Source organism: Nipponia nippon, unplaced genomic scaffold (assembly GCF_047370975.1).
Source record: "Nipponia nippon isolate SJK-2023a ecotype South Korea unplaced genomic scaffold, ASM4737097v1 scaffold_1, whole genome shotgun sequence".
Lineage (NCBI taxonomy): Eukaryota > Metazoa > Chordata > Aves > Pelecaniformes > Threskiornithidae > Nipponia > Nipponia nippon.
In genome coordinates, this window is record NW_028262290.1 from 5,983,699 (window position 1) to 6,009,760 (window position 26,062).

General features: G+C 42.9%; 1 protein-coding gene across 1 annotated transcript in view; it reads left to right on the forward strand.

Annotated features, from left to right (window-relative positions):
• The window catches only part of COL22A1 (collagen type XXII alpha 1 chain), a 226,528-nt gene that overhangs the window by 78,265 nt on the left and 122,201 nt on the right, over positions 1-26,062 (forward strand). The window contains exons 6-13 of the mRNA XM_087734610.1: positions 511-622; positions 7,263-7,386; positions 9,888-10,163; positions 11,244-11,324; positions 11,933-12,046; positions 12,646-12,690; positions 18,040-18,093; positions 18,892-18,927. Of these exons, the coding sequence (XP_087590736.1) occupies positions 511-622; positions 7,263-7,386; positions 9,888-10,163; positions 11,244-11,324; positions 11,933-12,046; positions 12,646-12,690; positions 18,040-18,093; positions 18,892-18,927 (842 nt within the window). The remainder of the gene's footprint in view (positions 1-510; positions 623-7,262; positions 7,387-9,887; positions 10,164-11,243; positions 11,325-11,932; positions 12,047-12,645; positions 12,691-18,039; positions 18,094-18,891; positions 18,928-26,062) is intronic.

Sequence of the window (26,062 nt, forward strand, 5' to 3'; positions counted from 1 at the left end):
TCGATGCCCCATCATTGAAAGTGTTGAATGTCAGATCAGATGGAGCTTTGAGCAACGTGATCTAGTGAAAGATGTCCCTGCCCATGGCAGGGGCTTGGACTAGATGATCTTTGAAGATCCCTTCCAACCCAAACCATTCTATGATTCTATGGTTCTATGATTCTATGAATAAGTCTTTCAGTCTGCATCTGTGCATTTTTCTACGTAGGGATTAATGAATTATACAGCATTTTCAGGGTGTTGTGACAATGTAAACAATAACTACTCATTTCTGGAGAACTCTGTTCTAATCTCTCCAGGACTTGTTACAGTTTCAATTTATGCTTCTTTTTGAGTTTTTGGACTTAGCAGATTAGACCATGTTGGAATTTTGTTCTGACTTTTCCCAACAAGAGCAAAGTTAATCTCTGAAGTGCTGTGTTTGTGGGCTAAGATAACTACCTAACTACAGTTGAAGACATGTCCCACTGCCTGATCAATGTCTCATATTTACATTTCCATTATGGACAGGATTTGACCTGATGGATTCATTCAGTGTGAAACAGATTTTTGGAATGAAAGAAAATGGAGTTCAGAGTGCTTATGTACGACTTGGAAGCTTCCCGGTTGTTCAGAAAACTGAGTAAGTACCCTGGTTTTTCACTTTACTTTCATCTGAGCCTCTGCTTTACATTATTTTGTTCTTCTAGGTTAACCTTGTAGTAGTTATCTAGTAACTACACATATGTTGCTGCTTTGATCAGCTCTTTCAGTTCTGCTGGTACAGAATTTAATCAAGGTGGTTGGGAGCCTCTGCACCAACTACAGGCTGCATCCTGGTAGAGTATAAGCTGGTTTTGGTGTATCTCAACAGTTGCGAGGAGCAGTGTCAAGAAATTCACAAAAGAACTTAAGGCTTGGTGAATAGCTTCTAAAAGGAATATTTGGTGGCACGCCCACTGAGATATGTGTTTGCTAATAGCAAGAGACCAGTTCCTAGTAGACATTGCTATCGGTTAGCTAATATGAGTTTTGGCCTCCTAAAAGAATGAGCAATTTTTAATCCTGTGTCAACATGGATTCAGTCCTTGGAGCCTTTTATGACCTGAGGCTGCCAATTGTGTCATAGTCTATCAGAATGGTTTCTCTTTGGATTGTCATTTGAGTCCTGCTAGCATTAGCCTTGAAAAGAGTGAGTGCATAATTTCACTGAGTAACCATGAGCCATAGATTGAATTGTCATCATTAACATTTTTGCAGTAAATTTCTCTGTGCTGGTTTGAACTTCAGCTTAAAAAATCAATAGTAATTCTTTTCCTTCTTATGGATGAGGGCTGTTATTTTTTATTCTGTTTTAGCTCTTTTACTCAGCTCACTGCATCTTTGAGATTGTCCTGTGACTTACATTTGCTTGATTTCACAATATGTTTTTCGTCCTGGAGCCAACCTGGATTGATTTGCCCTTCTCCCCTCCCCCTCTTTCTCCATATAAACACATAGTCTTTAAAAAACCAAAAAGTACAAATATGATACACTGGAAGGAAAACTGCTTGCTCTAAAGTCCATAAATGATGTCAAGTCTCGGGGTAAGTAAATTCATGATCTGGGAGAAGGCCAGCCAACTAAAGACACCTTGGTCTTGATTAGTATATACATAACTGGTGTGTGTGAGGAGGGGAATAAACCTATTTTGTTTGGCTCACAGCAGTCTCTGGGTAGAATTGCTGTTTGCTGTGGCTTGTAACAGCTATGGTAGTGTGCTTTATCACTGTAAAGCATTACCACCAAGACTGCATAGAAAGAAGCCCTTGAAGTGAAGAAGTCCAGTTTGTACTTAAGAAGTTCTGGGAAAGATGATCTACTGAATCTGATCTCTGGATGATACTATGACAAATAGGACTAGTGCAGTCCTTGGGTGTATAAGCAGGAACTGTCAAGGATGAGTTGACTATCTCTATATCAGGCAACTCAGTCACCACTGCTGGGATGCTATGTCCTGTCTTTGTTTCTATAATTCAGTAGATAGGAATGGAGTGAATGAAAGTTTTAAGTAACCGGGAAACAAGTCTAACAGTGAGAAATTCAAGAAGTGCAGTGTAGTCAGGTAAAATTAAAAAGTAGTTGGCAACTGAAGTGATCACTCTCTGTAAGAACCTCTGGGGAATCAAAGTTTAGTAAAGGGTCTTTAGTGCTAAGGATAGCGGTAGATTGAAAGTCAGTGGCTACCAGTTAACAATGTCAAAAAACAACATGGAAGAAAGGCATGCTTTAAACAATGAATGTAATTAACCACTGAACAAGTTAGCAGAGATTACAGAGTTGTCCATTTGCATTCCTTTTTCAAATTAAGGGTTGAAGTACTTTGTTGTTGTTTCTGTTGTTTTCCCAGAAAGACCAAGGGAGTGAAGCCTGACCAACCACCTATGATGACTTTCCTTCTGCTCAGATTGCACCCATTTATTTGTTGTTGCTGTTTTTAAAATAAGTGGAGTATTTTATTGCCCAGGACAATTAGAAGTAAAACGTCCTTAATTAGTAGACTGATATAACTAAGCTTCCTTTTAAATGATCAACTGAAACATGGAATTAAAGAAGAACTTTTATATTTTCAGCCTTTCATATTTTAACTTCCATACTCTTGTAGTTTGGGAATGAACCCAAATGGATATATCACCATGGAAGGTGTCTGCATATTTGGTTCATTTTAACCTTTGGATGTCAGGTTTCTGAGATGGTGCATATAGGGTCATTGCTCACAGAAAATGCAATCTTGTAAAGCTGCACAAAACTGATAACTGGAATAATAAACAAAACAAAAACATCTGTCCTGTCTTGGAGATAACCTCAAGCAACGTTTAGCAACTGATAGCAACATCTCATAATTAGATACAAAATCATTAACTGAGTAATACACATAATTCACTTTATCATCTGCTTAAAGGATTTGTATCCTCGTATATAAGCACTAGTACTTTTACAGAGTGCCAGCTTAGCTGCCTGGGAAATGTGCCTGTTCATCTTCCGATCTGGAGCCTACAACTATGAACTTTCTTCCCATCCTGTGATGGTTCTGTGAACAAGCAAGCACAACAGCCAGGAAAGTGGCCGCAATCAATGTACAGGTCACTGAGGCACTTACAGGTCTCTCTAGCTGCCTGAGGACTAGTCCCTAAATCTGGCTGGTGCTTCTCCCCACTCTTCAAGTAACTGGGGCTGTCCTGCTGTTTGCTTATGGCTCCTCAATCGGTCTTCTGGCCAAAGCTGTTCCCCAGATTTCTGGTTTTGGGAACTCAGGCTTGTTTCTCATTACTGTTGTCTTGGCTAATGCCAAGCTTTTGGCTCATGTATGCATGTAGTATAGTGAAGCACAGGAAGAAATTATCTAGAGAGGTTGTATCTATTCCATCATGGAGGTTTCTGAAGTAGAGGACAAAGAAATGTCTGCCAAGGATGTATGGGTGGGGTTGATTCTGTGTTGTGAGAATGCTTCTACAGCCCTTTCTTTTCCTTTTTCCTTTTTTTTTTCTTTTTTTTTTTTCTGTCATTCTAAGAGCCTCTGGTGATGTGATGCATGTGGACATGAACTGGCCTTCTCCAGCCTTGTTTCAGACATGAAAACCATTAATAGTCTACAAGTTACATTGAGTTCTAGTGGTTTTTAGCTGTTGTAGAAGCGGTCAGATTTCCCAAATACATTAGTTATGCCCTTCCTCACCAAATGCAGGCACCCTATTAATTGTTGTTACATTCAGTGTCTGAAATGAAAACCGATACTCTTATTTTTCTCCACTGTGTTATTATTGCAGATGTAGGATCTCATGCTGATTGTCACAGACGTAGGCTCTTATGCCAAACAAAAGCATGTAAGAAGGAGGCTGTATCATGAAAATGGGAAATGGCTAAGAGATTCTCCTGCCTGGTTATTATATATTTTTCTTTGTAGAAGTTGTGATTCACCTGACCTTGGAGTTGCGTTAATTAACTCTTAGACTAACCTGCAGCACTGAGGGATTCTGTAATCTTGGAGTTTTATAATGGCCTCTTCTGCAATCCATCCTGTTGTCAGAATTATAGACCAAGGATCTGGCAGAGTGCTCCCTGTAGGTACCAAGCATCCAGCAAAGCTCCATAATATGGATCATCAGTTCAATTCAGCCTTGGGTGAAAGAAGGAAATAAAACATTTCTGGGGACAGCAATTCCTGCCCTTGGATTCCTAAGTAAAGCTGAGCTTCTAGATGGAGATCACTTTTTAGTGAGGAAATAAATGAAAACTCATAAACAGAGTTTTTGTTATTTATGCAGTAATGCACCTCTGTAAAAGATGCAGGGACCAAGAACTTCAGAAACAGCTTTTCTCATATCTTCAGAACAATGAGAGTGTCTTTAGATCTGCTTTTGGCACGAAGCCCTTCTCTGTCGGGAACTTGCAGCCAGTTCTTCGGCACCTTTAAAAATCAGTTGAGGGTGACAGGTAATAGGTCATTATAGCTTTCTGTCAGTTTAAATCTACCTGATGGGCCATTTGTCAGCCTCTGTGTGATGACGTGTGGCCAGACTCACAAGTATATTTAGGTACCTAACTCCCAGTTATTTCTGTGGCATTAGGCATCTGAAAACCCTTTTTGAATTTAAGCTCACATGGTGATATTCCTGTTTGCAGCTCAGAGGTATCCAGAAAGACTATCTTAGCACAAAGGCCAGCAGTTGGCTCTTCCAGATTTGGTTGTAGGTTGTCAGGCCCAAGGCTCAACGTGATATCTTGGGGGATTAATTTCAACCACATGCTCCTATACCTCCCTGCTCAGCAAAGCAGTGGTGCCACAGTCACAGCCACTGCCTTTAATTCGTACTTGGAACGAACCACACCTGTGTCCTGCTGCTGCTGATGTGATGATAGCAAATGTGATATGGATCAGGAGGAGAGCAGGATATGGATCCTAAAGAGCAGGACAGAGGAGGAACTCATTAAACCCAGTTGTGACAGTGAAGATAGGCAGTGAGGAGTGAGTGAGGGTAAATGCACTAGGCATGTATGCTGAAATGACAGAGTTTGAGGATCTGAGCCACAGGGAAATGCCCCTGCTGGCAGCACTCTCATGTAGAAACATCCATGGTTTTTGTTCAAGAGGATGGAGCGATAAGCAATGCCTTTTCAACTATCAACATTGCCACCTTGCTGAAGTTCCTTGAAGGGGTGGATGTTAAAAGATGAAACATGTATCTTCCCTGACAAACTTGGACACAATGAGTGTACAAAGCCATTTGACAGGAAATTTTCACTAAGGCATGTCAATGGTGAAGGAGACCTGGCAGGGTGCCCTGTTGGGAGGGCCGATGTGACTGACCCGGCTCTCTCTTGCCAAATATCCTGTAGACTTTCTTGGTGGCTTTCAGTGCCCCAGTCATGCCAGTTGTATTCTCCATGGCAACTCTGCCACAAGAGTGACAACCAACACACTTCTTGTTTTTTCATGAAGGGAGGGAGTGTCTGGCTATTTTATGTACCATGGGAGAGATGGGTGCTGGGGTGAGGTGGATCTGTGACCAGGGAGGTCTGGTTTGTGAATAGCTAGTAGCAAGAAGTGAGACAGCCTTCTCTGCTCTCCTAAAGGAATGATTTTGTAAAGGAGCTAGTGGGAGCCTAGTTCAGTTTTCTCTTGTGTTGGAAGACTTCAGAGAGTGCCTGTGTTCCCATCTGGAAAACCAGCTTATAATGGTGCATAGCCTGCATGGGCATTTTATATAGCAAAATCTACAGTTACAGATGAAAACGCAGCATTCTGAATTTTTAACTTGACTAAAAAGATAGGAAATTCAAAGCACAGATTAAAAGATGACTAAATATTTTGACATTAGGAAAGACTGGCTTTCAACCTTTGCTGCAATTGCAAAACAAAGTATTTTGGAAATTATGAGAATTTTTGCTTTAAACACTATTAAGATCCTCTAGTTTTGTGTGTCTTTGACTGTGCCAGTTTCTGCATAGTGATTGACTATGTCAAATATTCCTTAAGAGAATCCATCTTCATTGCTTTGCTTTTCATTAATTGCTGCCATTGCGTTTTGTTTTCTAATGGGTGCTTATGCCTGACTGCTCAGATGTCCGGAAGCAAAGACATGATATTTAGGAAAGGCCTATTTAAGAATGATGAGAGGAGCAGGCTGGCTCGGGCATGAGGAACAATGATGTTAACAGGGACTCTTCAGCTGGAAAAAGAGATGGTTTAGAGGCATTACAAGCAAAGTTTGCAAAATCATGAATGGCATAAAAAATAGAAAAAAAATAGGTTCATTGTCTTGTCCCTTATAAGAACTGAGCTGGGTCCTAAACAAACAAGAGGATGCTCATTATACAGTGGGTAGCAGAGCTGTGTGATTCCTTGCCAAAGGATGTTGTGGATGCAACCAGTTTACCCGAGTTCAAGGGAAGACTGGAGAAGTCCATACAAGGTAAATCCATAAAAAGTTATTAATGTAGAAATTGTAGCTGTCTCTGAATTTGACCCCTGGATCCTAAAGAGTTGGAGGTAGGGGGGATACGTTTGTTCTGTTCATTCTCATTCTTAGGCATCCAGTAATGGCTAGTGACAAAAAAAAAAAAAAAATTCTGGGTTAGTTAGCCCTTCTGTCCAGCCCTGCATGCTCATGTTATGGTATGTTGTTGTGTTGGGCCTAAGTCAAACAGGGATGATTTTGGTTACCTCAGACTTATGCATGGATCATGGTATCACACTGAGTAAATTTCTGCCTAATATGTTTGTAATGTTCGATTTGAGAAGGTTCTTTTGTTCTCCCAGGCCATCAGCCAAGGAACATCTTGGGCAGGCATGAGGTGTAGTGCCTGCTTTGAGGAAAATATTGCACTATTTGTTGCTATAACTGTACATTTATAGAGAGTTTCAGGTGTGCCTGCCCATTGTCAGATGTCACAGGTCTCCAGGGCATCTAGAGAACAAGAGAATAGCTTACAGATTTCATGAACTGAAGCATCAGGTGAAAAACAATTGCTTTGACATGATGGATACTAGACTGCAGATTTTCACTCTTTCTTATTTCATTTGAGAGCTTCATCATTCTTCCAAAAAAAGCTCCTCAAGGACAGAACCACCTGGAGGGAAAAAGCTCATGTTCCTCTCTCTGCAGGCTGCTAAATACAGGAGATTTTGTAGGAGCTATGTGATACTTTTAGGAAGCTTTGCTGGGACATGCAGAGAGTTTTAGAAGTCCTGCTCTTCACTGCTAAGCCTGATACATTGCTCTCTTTTTCCCTCCCCACGCCAGGGATATATTTCCACAAGGTCTGCCTGATGAATATGCCTTTGTAACGACCTTCAAATTCCGGAAGGCTTCCAGGAAAGAAGACTGGTATATTTGGCAGATTATTGATAAGTACGGCATACCACAGGTATGAGACCCTTTGCAGCCAGCAAGAGCAGCCTTGTTTCTCTTTTGTTGCATGAACCAACTTCCTTGCCTTAACCTCCCACTCTTTTTTCCTTGTGGACTAGTAAAAATCCCTTTGCCTGTCTCTCAGTTAATTTTGCTGAAAATCCTTTACATTTAATTCAAACCCTGGAGGAAGGTTTGCATAGACCTTGATTGTTGTTAGCACGCAGATGGATGTATTAGTTTGAAAGGGGGAGAAAAATATGCCATCCTTGCTCTTGAAACTACCCATGGGTTCTTGGTTGTTTTGTTCAGGTAGTTCTGTTTAGGGAAAATATTTTGCCTGTTTGGAAAAAGCTAGCCAAACAGATGTACCACAGAGCAATGAGCTATGTCAAGTTTTTGCACAGACTTCTAGATATCATGCAAAGGCATTACGGGTTCCCTATTTAGGATGTGGATGTAACACCTATTATTGCTACACAACCCTGACTCCTGGCTGTTGCAGAATTTGATCTAGTAATTTTTGTCAAGTACTCTCAGGTTCTCGGAAGAAAAATACCATAAGAGTGTAATAAAGGGCTGTCTTTTCCTATATAGCATGTTCTTAGCAGCATGCTATAGTTTAGGGGTTCGAGTGTGCTGGAGGAGGGAGTGGTTTGGATGGGCTGTATGTTTTTCGGCTCAGTGCAAACATGATGCTGATGGCATTACCCATGGCTCTAAACTGGGCTGTTGGCATGGGCTCATGTAGCCACATAACGCAGTATTACTACTTTGGGACTGGTATTTGAAAAGATTTTGGGACCTCACAGTGAAGGACAGGTGCAATTTGAGGAGTTAGCATTGAGTTTCAGACAATGGTAAAAGGTTCTTATGAAAATTATTATCAGCTGCGTTTTGTTAAATGAAATCTGATTTACTGTGCTACATGCATTCCTAATTCCTGTAGAGTGAGAATGTGTATATCACTCAGTATTTCTTGGAGACAGGTGAAAACTGGAACTGCTTAGGTGTGGAGAGAAAAAAGCACTCAAGAGCTTCAGTAATATTTTCAAAAATGCCTTAAATTGTGGTACTAGAAGTGCCTTAGAGTCTCATGAGCCTTGTTTCATGTAAAGTCGGTAGTGCTTCGGCCACTACATTGCAGACCTGCATAGCTTACAGACTGCAGACACTTCTGAGCTAATACTGATCCAAGTGGGCATTTCCAGCCAGCACGGTGTTCAGCTCCATGGAGATGTTGGGTCAAATCTGGAGTCAGCCTACCCTGGGCTGCTTACATCAGACACAGCTCGGTGCAGATGTGGCCAAACTCCTTCCAGCTCTGCAGCTTGCAGACGCACTGTTTGCTCCCCTGGCTCTGTGCATTGCTCCATTCCCTGCTGCTTGCTGGTAACTGCCTGACTTTGGTAAAAGAAAAAATCAATTTGTAAATGAACTAAAAGTACAATGTCTTCAAAAGTCTATTTTTGCTCCATAGCTTGCAACACAGTGGGGGTGAGCATAGCAAGATGTTGTTAGGAATGGGTTGTGGGGGGAGAAAGGCAGAGAGAGACATATAGAGGGAGAAAGATGGAGGGAGGCAGCAGTGGGATTTTGATTCAGAGTGATCGAGTGGAGCGACATCATTTAATACAGAATTAAAATAGACTTTTTTCCCCACTCTCACTTGAAAATGCTTAAGAATGGTCACTTAGGACCTGATTTCTTGTGTCTTACACTTGATTATTTTGGTCAGAAAGGAAGACATTTGAGGCCATCTGTCCTTAAACCCTTCTAACTTTCCTGTATCCCTAGGCGTTGTCTCTTCTATTTCTAATTAACCGTATTAGGCCAGGAACCAATCTTCGGCACTGACTTTAAGTGGCATGGCCTGGCTGTGTCCATGCTGTGTAATACATGGTCCTAGGTCTCCTCTGAGCCCAAGGCATATTCATTATTGTGTGTTTCAGTTTTCTGTTCAAAGCATCTGAAATAAAGTGTGGGCAGTGCTACAACTCAGCGGACTGGTTTCATACCAGGCAATGAGGGATTTGTCCAAACCCCATGGGACGGTTGAGGACATATGATGGGTACTAAAGAGCACAGAGCCTGCTGGGAAGTAGTGGAAGAGTGCACGGGATAGAGGGATCCAAAACAGTCTCAGCCTTGTCTATCTGCCTTTGGGTAGACGCCTCTGACGTGCTACCACCCAACCATGCCCAAGCATTGCCTGGGAGGCATCAAGGTGGCACGTGCTGAAACCATGCCAAGGATTGTACTCAAAAGAGAATCTTTAGATGGTCCTGGGTCTGCACCCAAGCCTGTGCCCTGCCCTGTCTTATTGACTAGAATAGGTGTAGGCTCCCTGTCCAACTTCATATCTCACACAAAACTCTGTCCTCTACTCTTTGCTTGGGCTTCTCTCCACGTGCTGTACCATCCCTGACTTTGGGATGTCAGTCACAATGGAAGGCAGGCAGAAGGAAGGAGGAGGCTTTGTACTTTACTAGAAAAATAATTTCTGTCTGCCTGTAGGTCTCGATCCGACTGGACGGAGAGAACAAAGCTGTGGAGTACAATGCCATTGGGCTCACCAAGGATGCCGTGAGAGTGGTCTTCCGACATGCACAAGTCAGTGACCTTTTTGACCGCAACTGGCACAAAATTGCCCTCAGCATTCAGTCAAAGGCTGTCTCACTTTACATAGACTGCAGACTGGTGCAGATGCTGCCTATTGAAGACAGGGAAAATATTGACATTCAAGGAAAGACTGTGATTGGCAAACGCTTGTATGACAGCGTCCCCATTGATGTAAGTACTGCGTGTGCCGATTAAGGCTGGGGTAACATTCAGCATTGGGTTTGCAGCATGTGAATGGGGTTCTGGGGGTTATGTTTTAATTGACCCTTTTCTTGAAGAAGCATCACTGAAACGTTACCTGTGTTACATAGCTAAGACAGATTGGCATCTCATCATGTACAAGAGTTGCTGTCTTTCTATGCGAGACCGTCAATATCTCTGTAATAGGGATTAAAAATAATAAATTAATTTAATCTTTCTGTCCAGTCCAAGAGTGTTCTATCATTAAAATCAGAGACAAAATCATCCACAAATACCATAGGACTGGGTACTGCACTACACACGTAAAAGTCTTTTGCTGTCTGATCTTGACATTATGAATGTTTCCAGCTGTCATAGGAAGAGATGGGGAAAAAAAGAAAGCTTGTTAACTCAGGAGAGTCATGATATAGTCTCAGTTCCTCAGAAAAGGTACCTGATATTAAATCACTCTTGCTCCAGTTGAACCTAAGTTGAGACCTGCACGCTGATTGTCCAGTAGCAGTGTTAACCTGGTATAACTTAGCTGTGATTGTTTGGTGTTTTGAGACTTCTGTAATCTTTCTTAGCTGTGCAAAATGGATGGAATGTGCATATAAAATGTGCTAATAGGATTTCTCATGCACGGGTAAATGGTCAGAAGATGTAAGGCAAACAGGAGAAAAACAAACTTTATGTCTAGACAAAATTCTAGGAAGGATGAAGGTGGTCAGAATATGTCTTCTAAGACAGAAATTTGGCCAGCACATGGGGATTAGCATGCCTATCTACAGGAATATGCCTATTAAAATTTGTATGAAAACCTGCACCAGAATTTTAATAGGCATATTCCAGGTCCCATTAGCTCAGCACTCTTGAAGCACGCTGAGATATTGGTCCATTATTGATACAGAGAGAGAGAGATATTGACTACAGGATCCATAGAATCACTATGAATTTAGCCCCATCCGGCTTTTGTTTGTATTCGTCTGTACTGTTTATATCCAAGCAAAAGGACATGCGATCTTTAATAATTTACTGTCTCTGAGACTGTTGCCTCACTTTGTCTTCTAGTTTGATCTTCAGCGGATGGTTATTTACTGTGATTCTCGGCATGCTGAGCTGGAGACCTGCTGTGACATTCCCTCTGGACCAGTAAGCTTCTTTTTGTCATTTATTCATTTTCACATGAACACTCTTCATTGAAATCTATTACATAAATCAGGGAATATACGACAGTGTGGGATTATAATTTTTTTAATGATGCTGAGTGAAACCTAACTATGTAATTGGTAATATAGCAGTGCCAGAAGAGGATCACTGCAGAGGGATGAGTATGAGGAATTTGAAGTTTCCAAGCTGCTCTTTCCTTGTCAAACTGTCAGGGGAAACAAAACCCTGAAGTGATGATAGAACAACAGAAATTCAGCATGAAATATTCAATGTGTTTCCCACTGGTTTTATTTGGGAAGAGCTAAAACAGCGCCAGTTGCTGCTTACTTTCCTGTGCCCAGCTCTCATTAGAAACTTCCATCCTCCTTTCACTCTTCTCCCCTTGATCCTGGTTAAAGAGATTCATTGTTCATTTTGCCACATTTTTCCCTATTGTTCAAATGAATGGCTTTTGTAGGATTTCATTCCTCACTATGACTCATTTAGCTGTGAGTTATCCCGTAATGCCTATGTGGTTTCTCTAAAGTGGGTGGAAGAGGAAGCTTTCTAGCATCGAAGGCTTTGTAATGACCTTGAGTGTTTGGGTGTAGTGCCAGGTCACGGTCCTGACGGAAGCACCTCCCCTGGAAGTGAGACCCACTGTTGGCAACGAGCAAGTTGGCCACCTCAAGACTGTCAACTGCTCCTGTCCTCCTGGACAAAAGGTGAGTGTTGAGATGAGTGTGTTTCATTTGAGATGTGCTGGATGGGTTTGGAAATAAGGGTATGACACCATGCAAGTGAGTTATAAGAAGGGCTGTATTTGGTCGTGAAGCACTTTAAGACCTAGCGGTGGAAAGCACTTCATAGAAAGAGCCAGGCATGTGTTATTCGCAGGTGGGATGTTGGTAGAGGTAATGGCAGTCTTTCCAGGTTTTTTCTTTTTACCTAATTCAGTGATTTTGGTCAGGCTGGTAGTCCTGGTAACAACCTTGAAAACAAAGTGCTTATTCTTATCCAGCCCAGTTATGTACATCCTTCTTCAAGTAAAAAGGAAGAGATTCTGGAGGTACATGTAGGCACACTGAAAAAATCTCATAGCTTTTAAAAGCAGTGTGCTTGCTTATATTAGCTGTGAATGGGACCTCTGACAAGCCAGCTTCACTGTCATTGCTCTTGAGGGCATGTCATATTTAGTCTGTTCTCCACTAAAGCCTGAGAACATTTTTGTTGTCCTCAGCTGCTGTCAGATTGGGCCCCTTGCTTGCTCTGTTGTATAATGAGAAGATCAGTCTGACTAATCATGGTTTTTTTTTTGTCTTAGGGGGAGAGAGGTCCAATTGGCCCTGAAGGTCCTAAAGGTCAAAAGGTCAGTAATATGTGCTAGTTCATTTGTTCAATAAAACCACAACCAACAACAAAGAAAATAGTTTCAGAGTAAGTTGAGGAGTTGATTTTCAGAAATAAGTCAATTTGGCATATAACTATGTTCAGATAGTTTTGGATGAGCCTGGAAGTGCAGGAGACTCTGGTCATCTTGTATCTTTGCTCCAGGCTTGCAATTGAGCTTCTCTGTTGCTGCTTTATGTCATTCTTAGAGCGTGTGTGTTCCAAAAATCTTTTCCTGTAGCTTCTAAACTGGCATTTTTGCAAGTTAGTGTTATTCACTAGGTCATGAACAGCTTTCACAAGTCACCTGGAAAACCATGTGCTGCTTCTGTGCTGTGCCTTGCTCAGCAGTACTAGATATCCATAGGTTAGGTAGCAGCCTCCCAGTCACACTCTACAAAATTTCCTGAGACTAGGGTAAAGGATTAGTCACAATCTGTTATCCTTAGCAAGATTGTCTGAGTCACGACCTGATGTTAAATATAGGCCACTTTTCTCAGGACTCTTCTTTCTAGATAACAGGGTAGGAGAGTGGTTATGACCTCTGCTTCAAGTTTCACAGTGCGACCTCTATATTATCCTGCAAATTCTGCAAGCTTCTTTGATAAGCCCATGCATACATTCAGCATACGCACATTTTCCTTCTGTGATTGGTTACAAATAGAGCTGTGATACAATTGACTTAAAGGGAGCACTTGTACTGGAGGGAAACAAAGATCCATAACATTGCTGAAGAGGTGAAAGTTGTTGTTGTTGGTGGTTCTCAGTTTCACCATCTGTGTGATTAAAAAGATGTTTGGGAACAATTTGTATTCAAAACTATTTCCACCCAAATCACTTTTGCAAATTCAGTCACTGAATTTATACCTGTTTGGTGAATAAACTAATTGCATCCCACCAAAAGTTACTCAGTTATTATGAAACACTGTGGGAGGGCAAAGGAGAAATCTCTGGTCTTGGGAGGGCAGACATCCTCAGCAATGTGTTGTGTTTTTTTGGCAAGGCTTGGTCTGCTATCTGCAGGGAGAAGTTTTCGATGATGAGGAGACGTGTTTTGGAGTATGTTTTCTGCTGGCTTGAAAGAACATGGGCGCGTTAATGCTCAGATGTGCCTGACTGAAACTGCAGAAAATGTTTCCTTATGCTTCCACCCGTATATAAATAACTTTCTATTTTAATCTGTGACAGCTTAAATAATGATGGGCTGTTTTGAAGAATGGCAGAGCCATGACTGTTGTGAGGAGGTTGCAGAAGGATGATGATGATAATAATAAAAGCACCCTGCAGCAACATCCCGTTGTCTTTCACTGCTTTGACAAGGTCTATGTGCTGGTGAGGATGTCTGTACTATGTAATGTGGCACTCTGCTGGCGTGCAGGAGATACTAGTCGAATACAAAATAGTGTATATCCAAGCACAGCATCAGCAGGTTTTCTGTAACAGATCCTGAAATGGCTGTCCCACTCCTGCAGGTAGGTTGCTGAAGAGCTCTTCAGGAGCGTGTGACTTTTCCCTGGCTGTAGTGATCCAAGACTTGTGTACAGCCAAGGCAGTCACAAGTGTCACAGTCTCAGGGAGCTGGAGATGATGCCATTTAAATCCAGGCTCTGACAACAATTTGGTACAAATGTGATGATTTGAGACAAATTACTTAGCTTCTCTATCTGCTAAACAAGGGAAGTTATAGATTTTGCTCCTGACTTGCAAAGATTAAATAACATATACCACCCTTGACAGCAGTTCTTGCATTGCTATTGCCAAGGATCAGCTTGTCACAGTCCCTGCTCTATGTGCAGGAACTAACGTCAATCTCCTCCTCTCTGTCTCTGCAACATTATCGAGCTACCCAGGCTAAAACGTTGGCCATGAGGAAGAAAGTGAATGCTATTTGCAACTCCCCAATATTATCACCTGGTACTTTATTAAGGGAAGACTAAGGCCCCACAAAAATATGAGTGGCTTCTGCATTATGAGGTTGTAAATGTCCATAATATGTTTTAGGATCATTCGAGTTGGCTCCTCATTTCTAAGGTGCAAGGGCTGTGTTTTAAAGCTTTGTTGTTGTGTAATGAGGAGGGCTGTAAAGCTTTTTTTTTTAAGGTAACAAATATCAAAGATTTCCATTTGTTACTTGAATACAAGAACTGGGGCTTCAATAAAAACTAAAAAAAAAAAAAAATCATAAGATCTCTACTATGCTCTTAGGTTTGATTAGAACAGGCTAACAGGTGAGTACAGCGTAAGAAAAGACCAAGCATTCATTGACTAAACAGAGAGGTGGGAGCAAACAAGTGAATAAGGAAAGAAATTATCAGAAAAAGGTGGAAACAGAGTGACATCAGGAGTTTGAGTCAAAATTCATCATTTTCTCTATAGACATCATCACTACTGAGCATCTCTTATTTGGGATGAATTACAAAGCTGAAATCTACCCCTAAATAACTGAGGCCCAAGGGATATTTAGGTAGGCTGCAGGTACCTGAGCATTATCCAAAAATATTTTACAGGCTGATAGCAAGAAAACTCTGAGAGACTATATGGCCATATAAGAACCCAGGAAAGCAGCTGGTTTAGGTGTATCAGAAAAACAGCACACAGCTGGCAGGAGTCACCAGAGAAATGAGTCCCATGAGGGGATACTAATAGGGAGAGAGGTCAGTGTTAAAAAACCAAAACACCTCCCTTTGCTCCAAAACAGGGATCTTTGGAGAGGCTGATAAAGGCAGGAGGACTGTGAAGCTCCTTGTGTAAGCTAAGACAGGTTTTGGTTTTGTTTTGTTTTCCCTAGACCAGTAGTAGCTGGTGGCTTTTTCACTCTTTATCCAAAGAAGGAATAATGGCTACATGGTTATTTCTGTTTTATTTAAAAGAAAAAAGGTCAGTTTGAGGGTCTGTTAGTAAAGTGAATGTGGCTGTTGTCTATCTGAGTTGAAGATGGAGAGACTGGTGTTCAGACTCTGCTATCCTGAGCTCCCGTAGCATATTCCTTCTTTTAGGGGAGGAGGTTTGGACAGGCTTTTCTTATGGTACCATCTGACCAGCATAAATACATAGTGTATAAATATATGAAGTCTATAACCAGTGTAGGAAGATAAAGAGTTTCTGTTCCTCTAAAATTTAAGTCTCTCAAGGCAGGGCAAAACAGGAGTGCTTGTGGTTATTAGAAAAAGTGAAAAAATCCCTCAGAGATGAACACCTCTGCCTCATCCATGCTGCCACACTGAAGGTGGTGCATGGAGACACAGCGTACATGTTTTGGAAGGAGATACAGTAAAGGGTGGTATTGGGGAAGAGTGAGGCAGGAAATAGCTTTGGAAGAATTGGCTAACATGCCTGAAGCTGGGTCCTCCTGATAAACTATAGATGTTAACAACAGCCCAGTTTACTTTATTTTCCTTCCATACTTGCTCTGCATGCTTTGTTGTTTGCAGGCAGCCAGGCTGGCTGGTTGGGACACTGGGCTGATGGTCAACAGGCTTCTGCTGTCTTCCAGAACTGCTATTGATCTGAGTTTACAGAAAATCACTTCTCTGTGAGAACTGTTTTTGTCCACATCATAGAAATGACTTTGCTTACCTGCCTTTGGGAAGTTTGTGAAGTCCAGTGTATTAGACATGCTCTAGCAGGATTTATTTTTTCCTCCAAATTAGAAAGAAGTTTTGATGTACTTTAAGTGACTTAAAAGAGATGGTTGCATAAAAACTTTTACAAGTTTTGCCACAGCCTATTTGAATTGACTGTGACGTTAATTTTGCATATATGCTGCTTGCTCTGTGAGGTTTCTTTCCTTTGGCAAAAAAAAATTATAAAGGCTAAAGAAAGAAACTTTCATGTTTTCTGTGCTTTCAAAAGCCTGTCTTCATCTGAGGCAAAGAAAGCATGATCCCGAGAAACATTTCAGTGTCTGGTGCAGCTAAGCACATTTTTTGGGGCATAGATCAGAGCAGATTGAATAGAGCCACAAAATTAAATCCTACTGTGGTCTGTGTGGGGAGATTTGAGGAGTACAGGGGTCATTGGACTTATCGCTGCCATAGTACTGGAGGGTCCTGCTCCAGGTCTGAGACTTTTTCTGCTTGATGCTATGTCTACACTGAAGTCCAAAGTACCTAAATTCCCTACAAGCAAAAGACAATGGGAGATACATATAGGTGAGGGCATTGTATTTGTTAGTGATGGATGGGGAGCTCAGCACAGCATATTTCTGGTATATACCTTTTGGGTGAGAATCAGGCAGGAGCTAGGTAGAGGTGGGTGGGCAGAATCCTCTGCTCTCCAGCAGCTCCTGGTGCTAGAGCAACTGAAGAAACTGCTGGTAGCGCTGCACATAGCCTTAAACTAGTCTTAGTAATGGGTATATCCTCAGCTGGTCTTTCTTCCAGTTTTGTGACTGCAGAGCAGTATATGAAAATGATTTGCAGGTATTTTTTCTGCACTTACTGGTTTTGGCACCACTTTTAGTTCTGTATCTGATGAATATTTATGAAAGGATGTGTTGTCTTTTGATTCTTTATCCCTTTCACCCCTGTCCTTTTTAGGAGACAAGTGAAGAAAAAGTTTTGTTTGTTTTGTTGATTGACCATTTTTCTCTTTTCCTCCCTATGTATTTTCTTCTCCAGTTTTCATTCCTCTACTCATCATAATTTGTATGCTTTCAACTGTCCGTCTTCTGTGTTCCTTTCCCTCTCTTCCACTGGAGCAAGCAAAGAGAACAACTCTCTGTGTGTTGCACACTTCTGCAAGAGGAAGGGAGGAGTTAGCTGGTCATGAAAATTTAGCATGAATGAAAACAATAGGGTTTGAATTTTTTTAAAAATAGCTCTAAAATCTTGACAATGTTTACAGGTTTATTTTTTCCATATTTTGGGCGTGCAACCTCTAGGTCTTACGCAAACCGCCCTTCCAAGTCCTTCCTGGTTTAATAGAAAATAAAGACTTTTGAAGTACCTCACAAGAGAAAGCTCTCTGCCTTGCCAGTGCACCGTGGAGGCTTCCGGCAGTATTTTCGTATGAAAAATAGAATATAAAATCAAGCTGAGAACTTGGACATTCAAGTCGGTATAAATGCACTGAGGTACACCCAGTCCTTATGGCAGGAGCTGAAATCTTGGCAGTAGAGACTGGTGGGACCAGAAGCATCCACAATCTCAGTGAAACCCTTGTTGCACTGCTTCCCAAAAAATCAAAGCAACCACAAAATACAAACACTAATGCAGCACACTTCACAAATGAGTCCAACATGGAGGTGTAAGAGGAAATCTCATCTGTTATTTCTATGACTGTCAAGAAAGGAATGAATTAACTCCGTGGTATTTACTTCTCTTTCAAGGGAGAAAGCGGCAGCCAAGGGCTTCCTGGACTCAGAGGAGAAAAAGGAGAGTCAGTAAGTAAGAAATACCAGAATGATTTTATGTAAGGAAATGGAAATACAAGTAGTTGTTTTCTACTTTATGGTGAGAATTTGTTCACAATGTCAATGATGTGCCCTATTGAATATGTTCCCTCTGCTGGGCCTTTATCCCAGGGGGAAGCTGATCTTTCTGGCACCCAACGGCATTTCTTGGAGGGGGGGAAATGGGTGGGTTCATCCCTGAAAACAACTGGTAATTGACTTAGTATTGGCCTTCTAATTAAAATATGTAACTTGGGTATACTTGATTATAGCACAGCTGCACATCCGGCGGGGACAGTATGAGGCAACTGAACACAAGGAAGATGCAAATCTCTCTCAACTCTTTTACATTCAGATGACCAAGATACAGCTTTCCCCAGCTGCAATTAATGCAAATGCCAGACTGAGTTTTTAGGCGAGAAAATCTTTACCCCTATGTAAAATTCATTCTAATAAGGGTCGTTGGCATCTTTGATTTTGGAAATATAATATCAGACTCTGCCCTGAATAGAAAATAAGATGTTTTCCTGGCTGCAGTAGGAGAATTGGGGATAGGCTTTCTATTTTAATTTGTCACTGAATTATTATAAAGGAATTATGCCCAAAGAAAATAACTTTCCCTATAGTAGCTGTCCTGTGACTTGTGTGTCTATGTATATCTATAGATGTGATATATATGGATAGACATATCTCACATATATAACAAGGAAAACATGAAATATATACTTATAGTGTCATTTGACATTCTTGCTATCAAATGTATCTTTTCCCCTCTTCTTTAATTTCTAGGGCAGAGCCTATGGCAGAGGAGAAAAAGGAGAAAAGGTAAGATATAATCCTTCATTGCAGTAATTAAGACAGTCACTTGATGTTGCCTTCCATAGCTCAGAGGTTGCTTTTGGAGTACGTGGGATGCAAGAGATGTGATACAGTTGGATCTTTGTGGGGAACTTTTGTATTGTGTTATGCCTCCTTCTGCAGAAAAGCTTTTGAGTGTTCATTGCTTTTCCTCTTCGTGTTCTTTGTGTTTCCTTTGTTCATTGGCCATGTAAAATGCTATCACACTGAAATCATAATCTTTGATTAAGCAGCAGTGAGTTCATGTAATGCAGTAGAGCAGCTGGCTGGAAGGATGATAAACAAAGGGAAAGTATAATTTTGAGTTTATTGAGTTTTCAACAGGATTAAATTTGGGTCATGAGGAGACTGACACACTGTTTCTTTTCATCAGATATTTTTATTAATAACCTGGAGGACAAAAGCCAGAGTATTTTTTTACTGCAAATATTAGGCAGGACAGAGTATTAAGACTTGGAGGTTAAAACTGAGGATATAGAATAACCACTGAAAATTGCTACGTTATCTGTCTTGGAAAATATGTTCAATGGTGATCAGCAATGGGAAACAAGTAGCATGTCTGGACTAATCTGCACGAAAAAGATGTTGGTTTCCAGGCAATTCTGGCTGCAAACTTCCCATTCACCACAACAAAATGAGGCTGCAGACCTAGACTGCAGAGGAGTAGCTGTTTCTCTCTGTAGCTCCATATCACACCTGGTTGTGGGTGTTTTCCTTATCACCAAAATGAAATTTCAAGTTTTGGGGAACAATGGAAAAATATTGACAGGAGGGTGTAGGAGACGGATGGAAGGAAAAAGTTATGGTTCACACTGAAAATGGGATTAAGAATCTGTGGAGCTGTTTTCCAGGGGGTCTGTGGCTACCTGATTGCTCAGGGAATTTAAAATAATATTGGATTGTGGTCTGAAAGGAAGAATGCTCTACTAGTGAGAACACAGCATTCATGGCCATTGCATCTTCTCATTTATTCTTTCTATGATTATGATATATTGATTGTATATAGTGGTAATGCATCATATAAAATTACAATCTAAATGAGGGTTGCTCATGGCAGGAAATATTATCGAGCCAGGCTAGAGACATGGGGGCTATAAAGCACACATTTCTGCATCCATCTTCCTGCAGTCCTCCCACTGACAGCCACTATTTAGCCTTTGAGACTCAGGATGCAGCCTTTGGAAACCAGCTCGTGTTTGGCAGGTCGTGAGAGTCAGCAGTCTGATGGGAAACACGATGTTTACAATATGAGTTGTGCTGCAGTTGAAGCAAGTTCTTGTTTTCTTATGTTTTGATCTTTGCAGAAAAGTGTTGGAAAACATCACTCCATCTGTATTATTGTCATGCCTGGAAAAATAGGTCTGCAAGTCTGGATTGGAGGGCAAAAAATAAAAAAGACCCCACAGTATGTGCAGAAGTTCTTTGATTGGGATAGCCAAACAACATTGATTGGCCCAAATGAATGTGTAGTCACGGAGATCCCTGAGTTTATGGCCAGCCTGTTTTGTTTATTTGGTACTGATGCCAGCTGAGGCAGCTTGTCCTCATCTGTGGAGGAAGTGTATTAGGTACCTGGTGTGTTTGTGCCCCATGTCTGCCCAATGGCTGATGTCAGTGCTGTTGCTGATGGAGAGCAAAGATATTTCAGCTGTACATTGCTGGCTTGATTAAAAAGGGAGCTTGGGGATACAGAATCATAGAACATCTCAAGTTGGAAGGGACCCATAAGGGTCATTGAGTCCAACTCCCTTGTCCTTACAGGACTACCTAAAACTAAACCACATGACTAAGAGCATCATCCAGACGCTCCTTGAACTCTGACAGGCTTCGTGCAATGACCACTTCCTTGGAGAGCCTGTTCCAGTGACCAACCGCCCTTTCAGTGAAGAACCTTTTCCTAATGTCCAATCTGAACTTCCCCTGATGCAGCTTCATTCCATTTCCTCAGGTCCTATCACTGGTCACCAGAGAGAGGAGATCAGCGCCTCCCCCTCTGTTGCCCCCTTGAGGAAGCTGTAGATTGTGATGAGGTCACCCCTCGGCCTTCTCTTCTCCAAGCGGAACAAACCAAGTGACCTCAGCTGCTCCTCCTAAGTCTTGCTCTTGCGACCTTTCACCATCTTGGTTGCCCTCCTCTAGACACACTTTAATAGTTTGATGTCCCTCTTATATTGAGGCGCCCAAAACTGCACACAGTACTCAAGCTGGGGCTGCACCAGTGCATTGCAGAGTGGGACAATCACCTCTCTCGATCGGCTAGCTATGCTGTGCTTGATGCACACCCAGGACACACTTGGCCCTTTTGGCTGCCAGGGCACGCTGTTGACTCATACTCAACTTGCCATCAACCCAAACCCCCAGATCTCTTTCTGCAGGGCTGCTCTCTAGCCTCTCATCCCCCAATTTGTACATGTAACCAGGATTACCCCGTCCCAGGTACAGAATCCTGCGCTTGCTCTTGTTAAATTTCGTATGGTTGATGATTGCCCAGCTCTATAATCTACCCAGATCTCTCTGTAAGGCCTCTCTACCCTCAAGGCAGTCCACAGCTCCTCCTAGTTTAGTATTGTAGACAAACTTAATGTACATTCAATTCCTGTGTCCGGATCATTTATAAAAACATTGAAGAGCACTGCCCCTAAAATTGAGCCCTGGGGAGCCCCACTGGTGACTGGCCACCAGCCTGATGTCATCCCATTTACTAAAACTTTTTGAGCCCAACCCGTCAGCCAATTGCTCACCCAACATATTATGGACTTGTCTAGCTGTGTGCTGGACACTTTGTCCACAAGGATACTGTGAGAGAGAGTATCAAAGGCTTTGCTAAAATCCAGACCCACCACATCTACTGGCTTCCCTTGGTCAACCAGGTGGGTGACCTTGTCATAAAAGGAAATTAAGTTGGTTAAGCAGGCCTTTCCCTTCATGAACCCATGCTGGCTACGGTCAATGACTGCGTTGTCTCTTAAGTGTTTTTCAGTAACTCCCAGAATAACCTTCTCCATAATTCTACCAGGCACTGAAGTGAGAATAACAGGCCTGTAGTTACCAGGATCTTCCTTCTTACTCTTCTTGAAAACAGGGACAACATTTGCCAACTTCCAGTCAACTGGGAGCTCTCCAGACTCCCAAGACAGTTGGAAAACAATAGAGAGAGGTCCTGCAAAAACATAAGCCGGCTCTTTCAGTACCCTGGGATGAATCCCATCGGGCCCCATAGACTTATGTGCATCCAGCTGGAGCAGCAAGTCTTGACCAAGTTCAGAGCCAGCTGGGAGTTTATCATCCCACCAGTCACTGTCTTTCAACACAGGGCTCTGGGTTTCCCAGGGCCCATCATCAGTGTTGAAGAGAGGACTTTGTCTGTGTCCCTATTTGTGAGGTGACTGACCTCATAAAGCAATGGACCAATGTTATCTCTGATCCTCCTTTTGCTGTTAACATATCTAAAAAAGCCCTTTTTCTTGTCCTTCACAGTACTGGCCAGCTTGAACTCTAACTGAGCTTTGTCTGCATGTGTTTTCTCCCTACAGTGGCAAACAGCATCTCTGTAGTCCTCCTGTGTTGCCTATCCTTGCTTCCAATGTTCATACACTTTCCTTCTCCACCCATGTTCTAGAAGATCCCTGCTCAGCCAAGCTGGCCTTCTGCCGCATTTGCTTGACTTCCAACACTTTGGAATTGCCTGCTCCTGCGCTCTTAAGAGATGGGTCCAGCATTCATGGACCCCAATGCCTTCAAAAGCAGATTCCCAGGAGACCTTACTAACTAGCTCCTTCAGCAGCCTGAAGTCTTCTCTCCCATGTGGTGGTTTAACCCCAGTCAGCAACCAAGTACCACACAGCCGCTCGCTCACCCTCCCTGCCCCTCTGTTGGGATGGGGGAGAGAATCTGAAGAGCAAAAGTAAGAAAACTCCTGGGTTGAGATAAGAACAGTTTAATAATTGAAATAAAATATATAATAGTAATAATAATAATAAAAATAATGATATTGTAATGAAAAGGAAAACGAGAGAGAGACAGGAACAAAACCCAGGAAAATCAAGTGATTCAACTGCTCACCACCTGCCAACCAATGCCCAGCCCAGCCCCGAGCAGTGGTCACAGCCCTCTGGCCAGCTCCCCCCCAGTTTCTATACTGAGCATGATGTCATATGGTATGGAATAGCCCTTTGGCCAGTCTGGGTCAGCTGTCCTCGCTGTGCTCCCTCCCAGCTCCTTGTGCACCTGGCAGAGCATGGGAAGATGAAAAGTCCTTGACTAGTGTAAGCACTACTTAGCAACAACTAAAACATCAGTGTGTTATCAACATTATTCTCATGCTAAATCCAAAACACAGCACTCTACCAGCTACTAGGAAGAAAATTAACTCTATCCCAGCTGAAGCCAGGACACTCCATATCCAGGGTGAAAGTTTTGCTGGCAGTTTTTCTCCTGTCACCAGCGATTTGAAACTCACCTACTTTGTGGTCACTGTCATCAAGACAGCCACTTTGTCCATGAGTACCTCTCTGTTTGCAAACAACAAATCTAGGAGGGCACCTTTCCTAGTTGGCTCCCTTAGTACCTGCATCAAGAAGTTATCTTCAACATGCTTCAAAAATTTCCTGGACCCGTTTGTGTCCACTTTATGATATTCCCAGTTGGTGTCTGGAAAGTTAAAATTCCCATCAATAAGGACGAGGGCAGTAGATCTAGAGATATCCCTTAATTCCTTGTAGAATAATTCATTGGTGTGGTCGTCATCCTGGCTGGGTGGTCGATAGTAGAATCCCACAAAATCCTCCTTGCTTTCCCCTTCATCCTTACCCAGTCTATCTCAACCACGTCATCGCCAGCTGCAAGCGCTGTATAATCAAATCCCTCCTCACGTACAGCGCCACCCCCTGCTTCACCTGCCCTGCCTGTCCCTCCTGAAGAGCCTAGAACCGTCCATCATGGCACCCCAGTCACAGGACTCATCCTACCAGGTTTTGCTTATGCTAATGATATTGTAGCTCCGGGACTGGGCCAGAGATTCTAGCTCCTCTTGTTTATTCCTCATGCTGCATGCATTAGTATAAAGACATTTCAAGTGTGCTCCAGTGTACTGTATTGTGGAGCAGACTGAAGGACCTTGCTAGCACACCATCCCTCAACATTGGTGTGCCGTGCCGAGGCTTATCTCTAGCAAGCCTGGTTTTACCCCTTTCCCCCTTCAAATCTAGTTTAAAGCTCTTTCCATGAGCCCTGCTAACTCCTGCACAAAGATCCTTTTCCCCCTTTGAGACAGGTGTACCCTGCTGTCATGTAGATCAACCCATGATCAAAAACCCCCAAATTCTGCTGGTGACACCAGTCATGGAGCCAGGTATTGATCTGCTGGGTCTTCCTGTTTCTCCCATCATCATTCCCTGCAACTGGAAGGATAGAGAACACTGCTTGTGCTCATGAGCCCTTAACCAGTTGTCCCAACGACCTGAAGTCTGTCTTGATTGCCCTTGGACTTCTTGCAACTTCATTGCTGCCTACATGAAAAATCAATAATGGATAATAATCCAAGGGCCGTACCAGGGTAGAAAGTTTTCTCATCACATCTTTAACCCAGGCCCCAGGGAGACAGGAGACTTCCCTAAGTGGGTCTAGTCTGCGCATTGGGCCTTCTGTTCCCTGCGGAAGGGAGTCTCCTATGACAATGGTCTTTTTTTCTTTATGGAAGTAGTTTTGACATAGGGCGTAGGCTGAGTTAACCTTTGTAACACCTCCAACCTAGATCACCATCGTCCTTGTCATTGTTTGATGCCACTTGCAGAGCCTCATACCTATTATGCAAGAGCACCTGGGTAGGTGGGGGAGTCATGGAGAAGACATGCCTGCTGTGCTGGGCAGGAACTTGTCGTCATTACCCCCCTAGCCCTTAAGTCACCGTGTTCTGCGGGGTGCAGAGAGGATAGGGAATCCTCTGTATCATGGGTCCCGTCTGCCTGACAGGTCTGCCCCAGGGCTGGTAGGGTGTGGTTCCAGTAGTCTCTCTCACGCTCTTCCTGATACTCCTCAACCTACTCGCCTCCTCCCAGAGCTCTGCCACTAAGTGGAGGAGTTCCCCTACCTGGGTGCACCTCCCACGGGGTGCTCACTGCTGCTGTCTGGTACTGGCATAAGAGTAGGGCACAGCCTGCAGCCTGGCACCTGGGTGTCAGCGTGTTCCCATGGGAGCTCTGTCTGGGAAGCTGCATCGGTCGTGGTGGGTGCAGAGTTTAGAGAGGCCATGGCCTTCTGCCAGGTGGAGACCATTACTCCCTGGTCGAGCTCGCAGAGCTTCAGCGCCCTTCCTCAACGGCCTGCACGTGAACCGTCGCTAGTGCTCCCGAGGGGTTTCCTTTATATGTGTGGGGGCTTGGCTGCCGTTGCTTCTGGACCCACCCAGGTCTTGTCAGCTGCTCTCATGCAAGCTGTGGGCTCCTGGCAGGTCTCTTTGCTCCTCTCAGGTTCCCCTGGTTCAGGAAATCCCCCTGCACACTGCGCTAGAACACTCCACTGCTGTTCGTGCTGGTGCTGGAGCTGCTTGCCTTGGCAATGTGTTTGTGTGTATAATTTTTCCTGAACACAAAAGATCATCTTCAGGGTCAGCCTTCAGGTGCAAAGGTGAGCCTTCAGCAGCAGAAAGTGGTAGGACTGTAAGTGGTCAGGGGGGGGATAAGCCGTGCAGGCAGTGTGCATACAATGAATCACTATTGCATGTAGGAGCAGAGTACCGTGTCTGTGTTTTGGCATGAGAAGAAGTGTCTGTTAGAGCGAAGTAGCCAGAACCATGAGGAGCCGGAATGCAAGTGTCTGCAATGCTAGTTGCCACCTGTACTCCTAAAAAAAAAGAGGAGAGCCTATGAAATGAAACCCTTCCCAGACAGGAGAACACCTGGAAGGAGAGGATTCACATGGCTCCTTTCTGTTTGCCTGCTGCACTGCAATGGCTGCATGAGCATGAATTCTTGTTTTTCACTCTGGCTGTGACAGATTTATGTTTCCTTGATTTTTATGGTTATGGACCAGTGCTAGGAAACTGGATCAGAGATGCTGGACCTCTTAACAGGTCTGTGCAATCATTGCTGTGCATGTGCTGTGG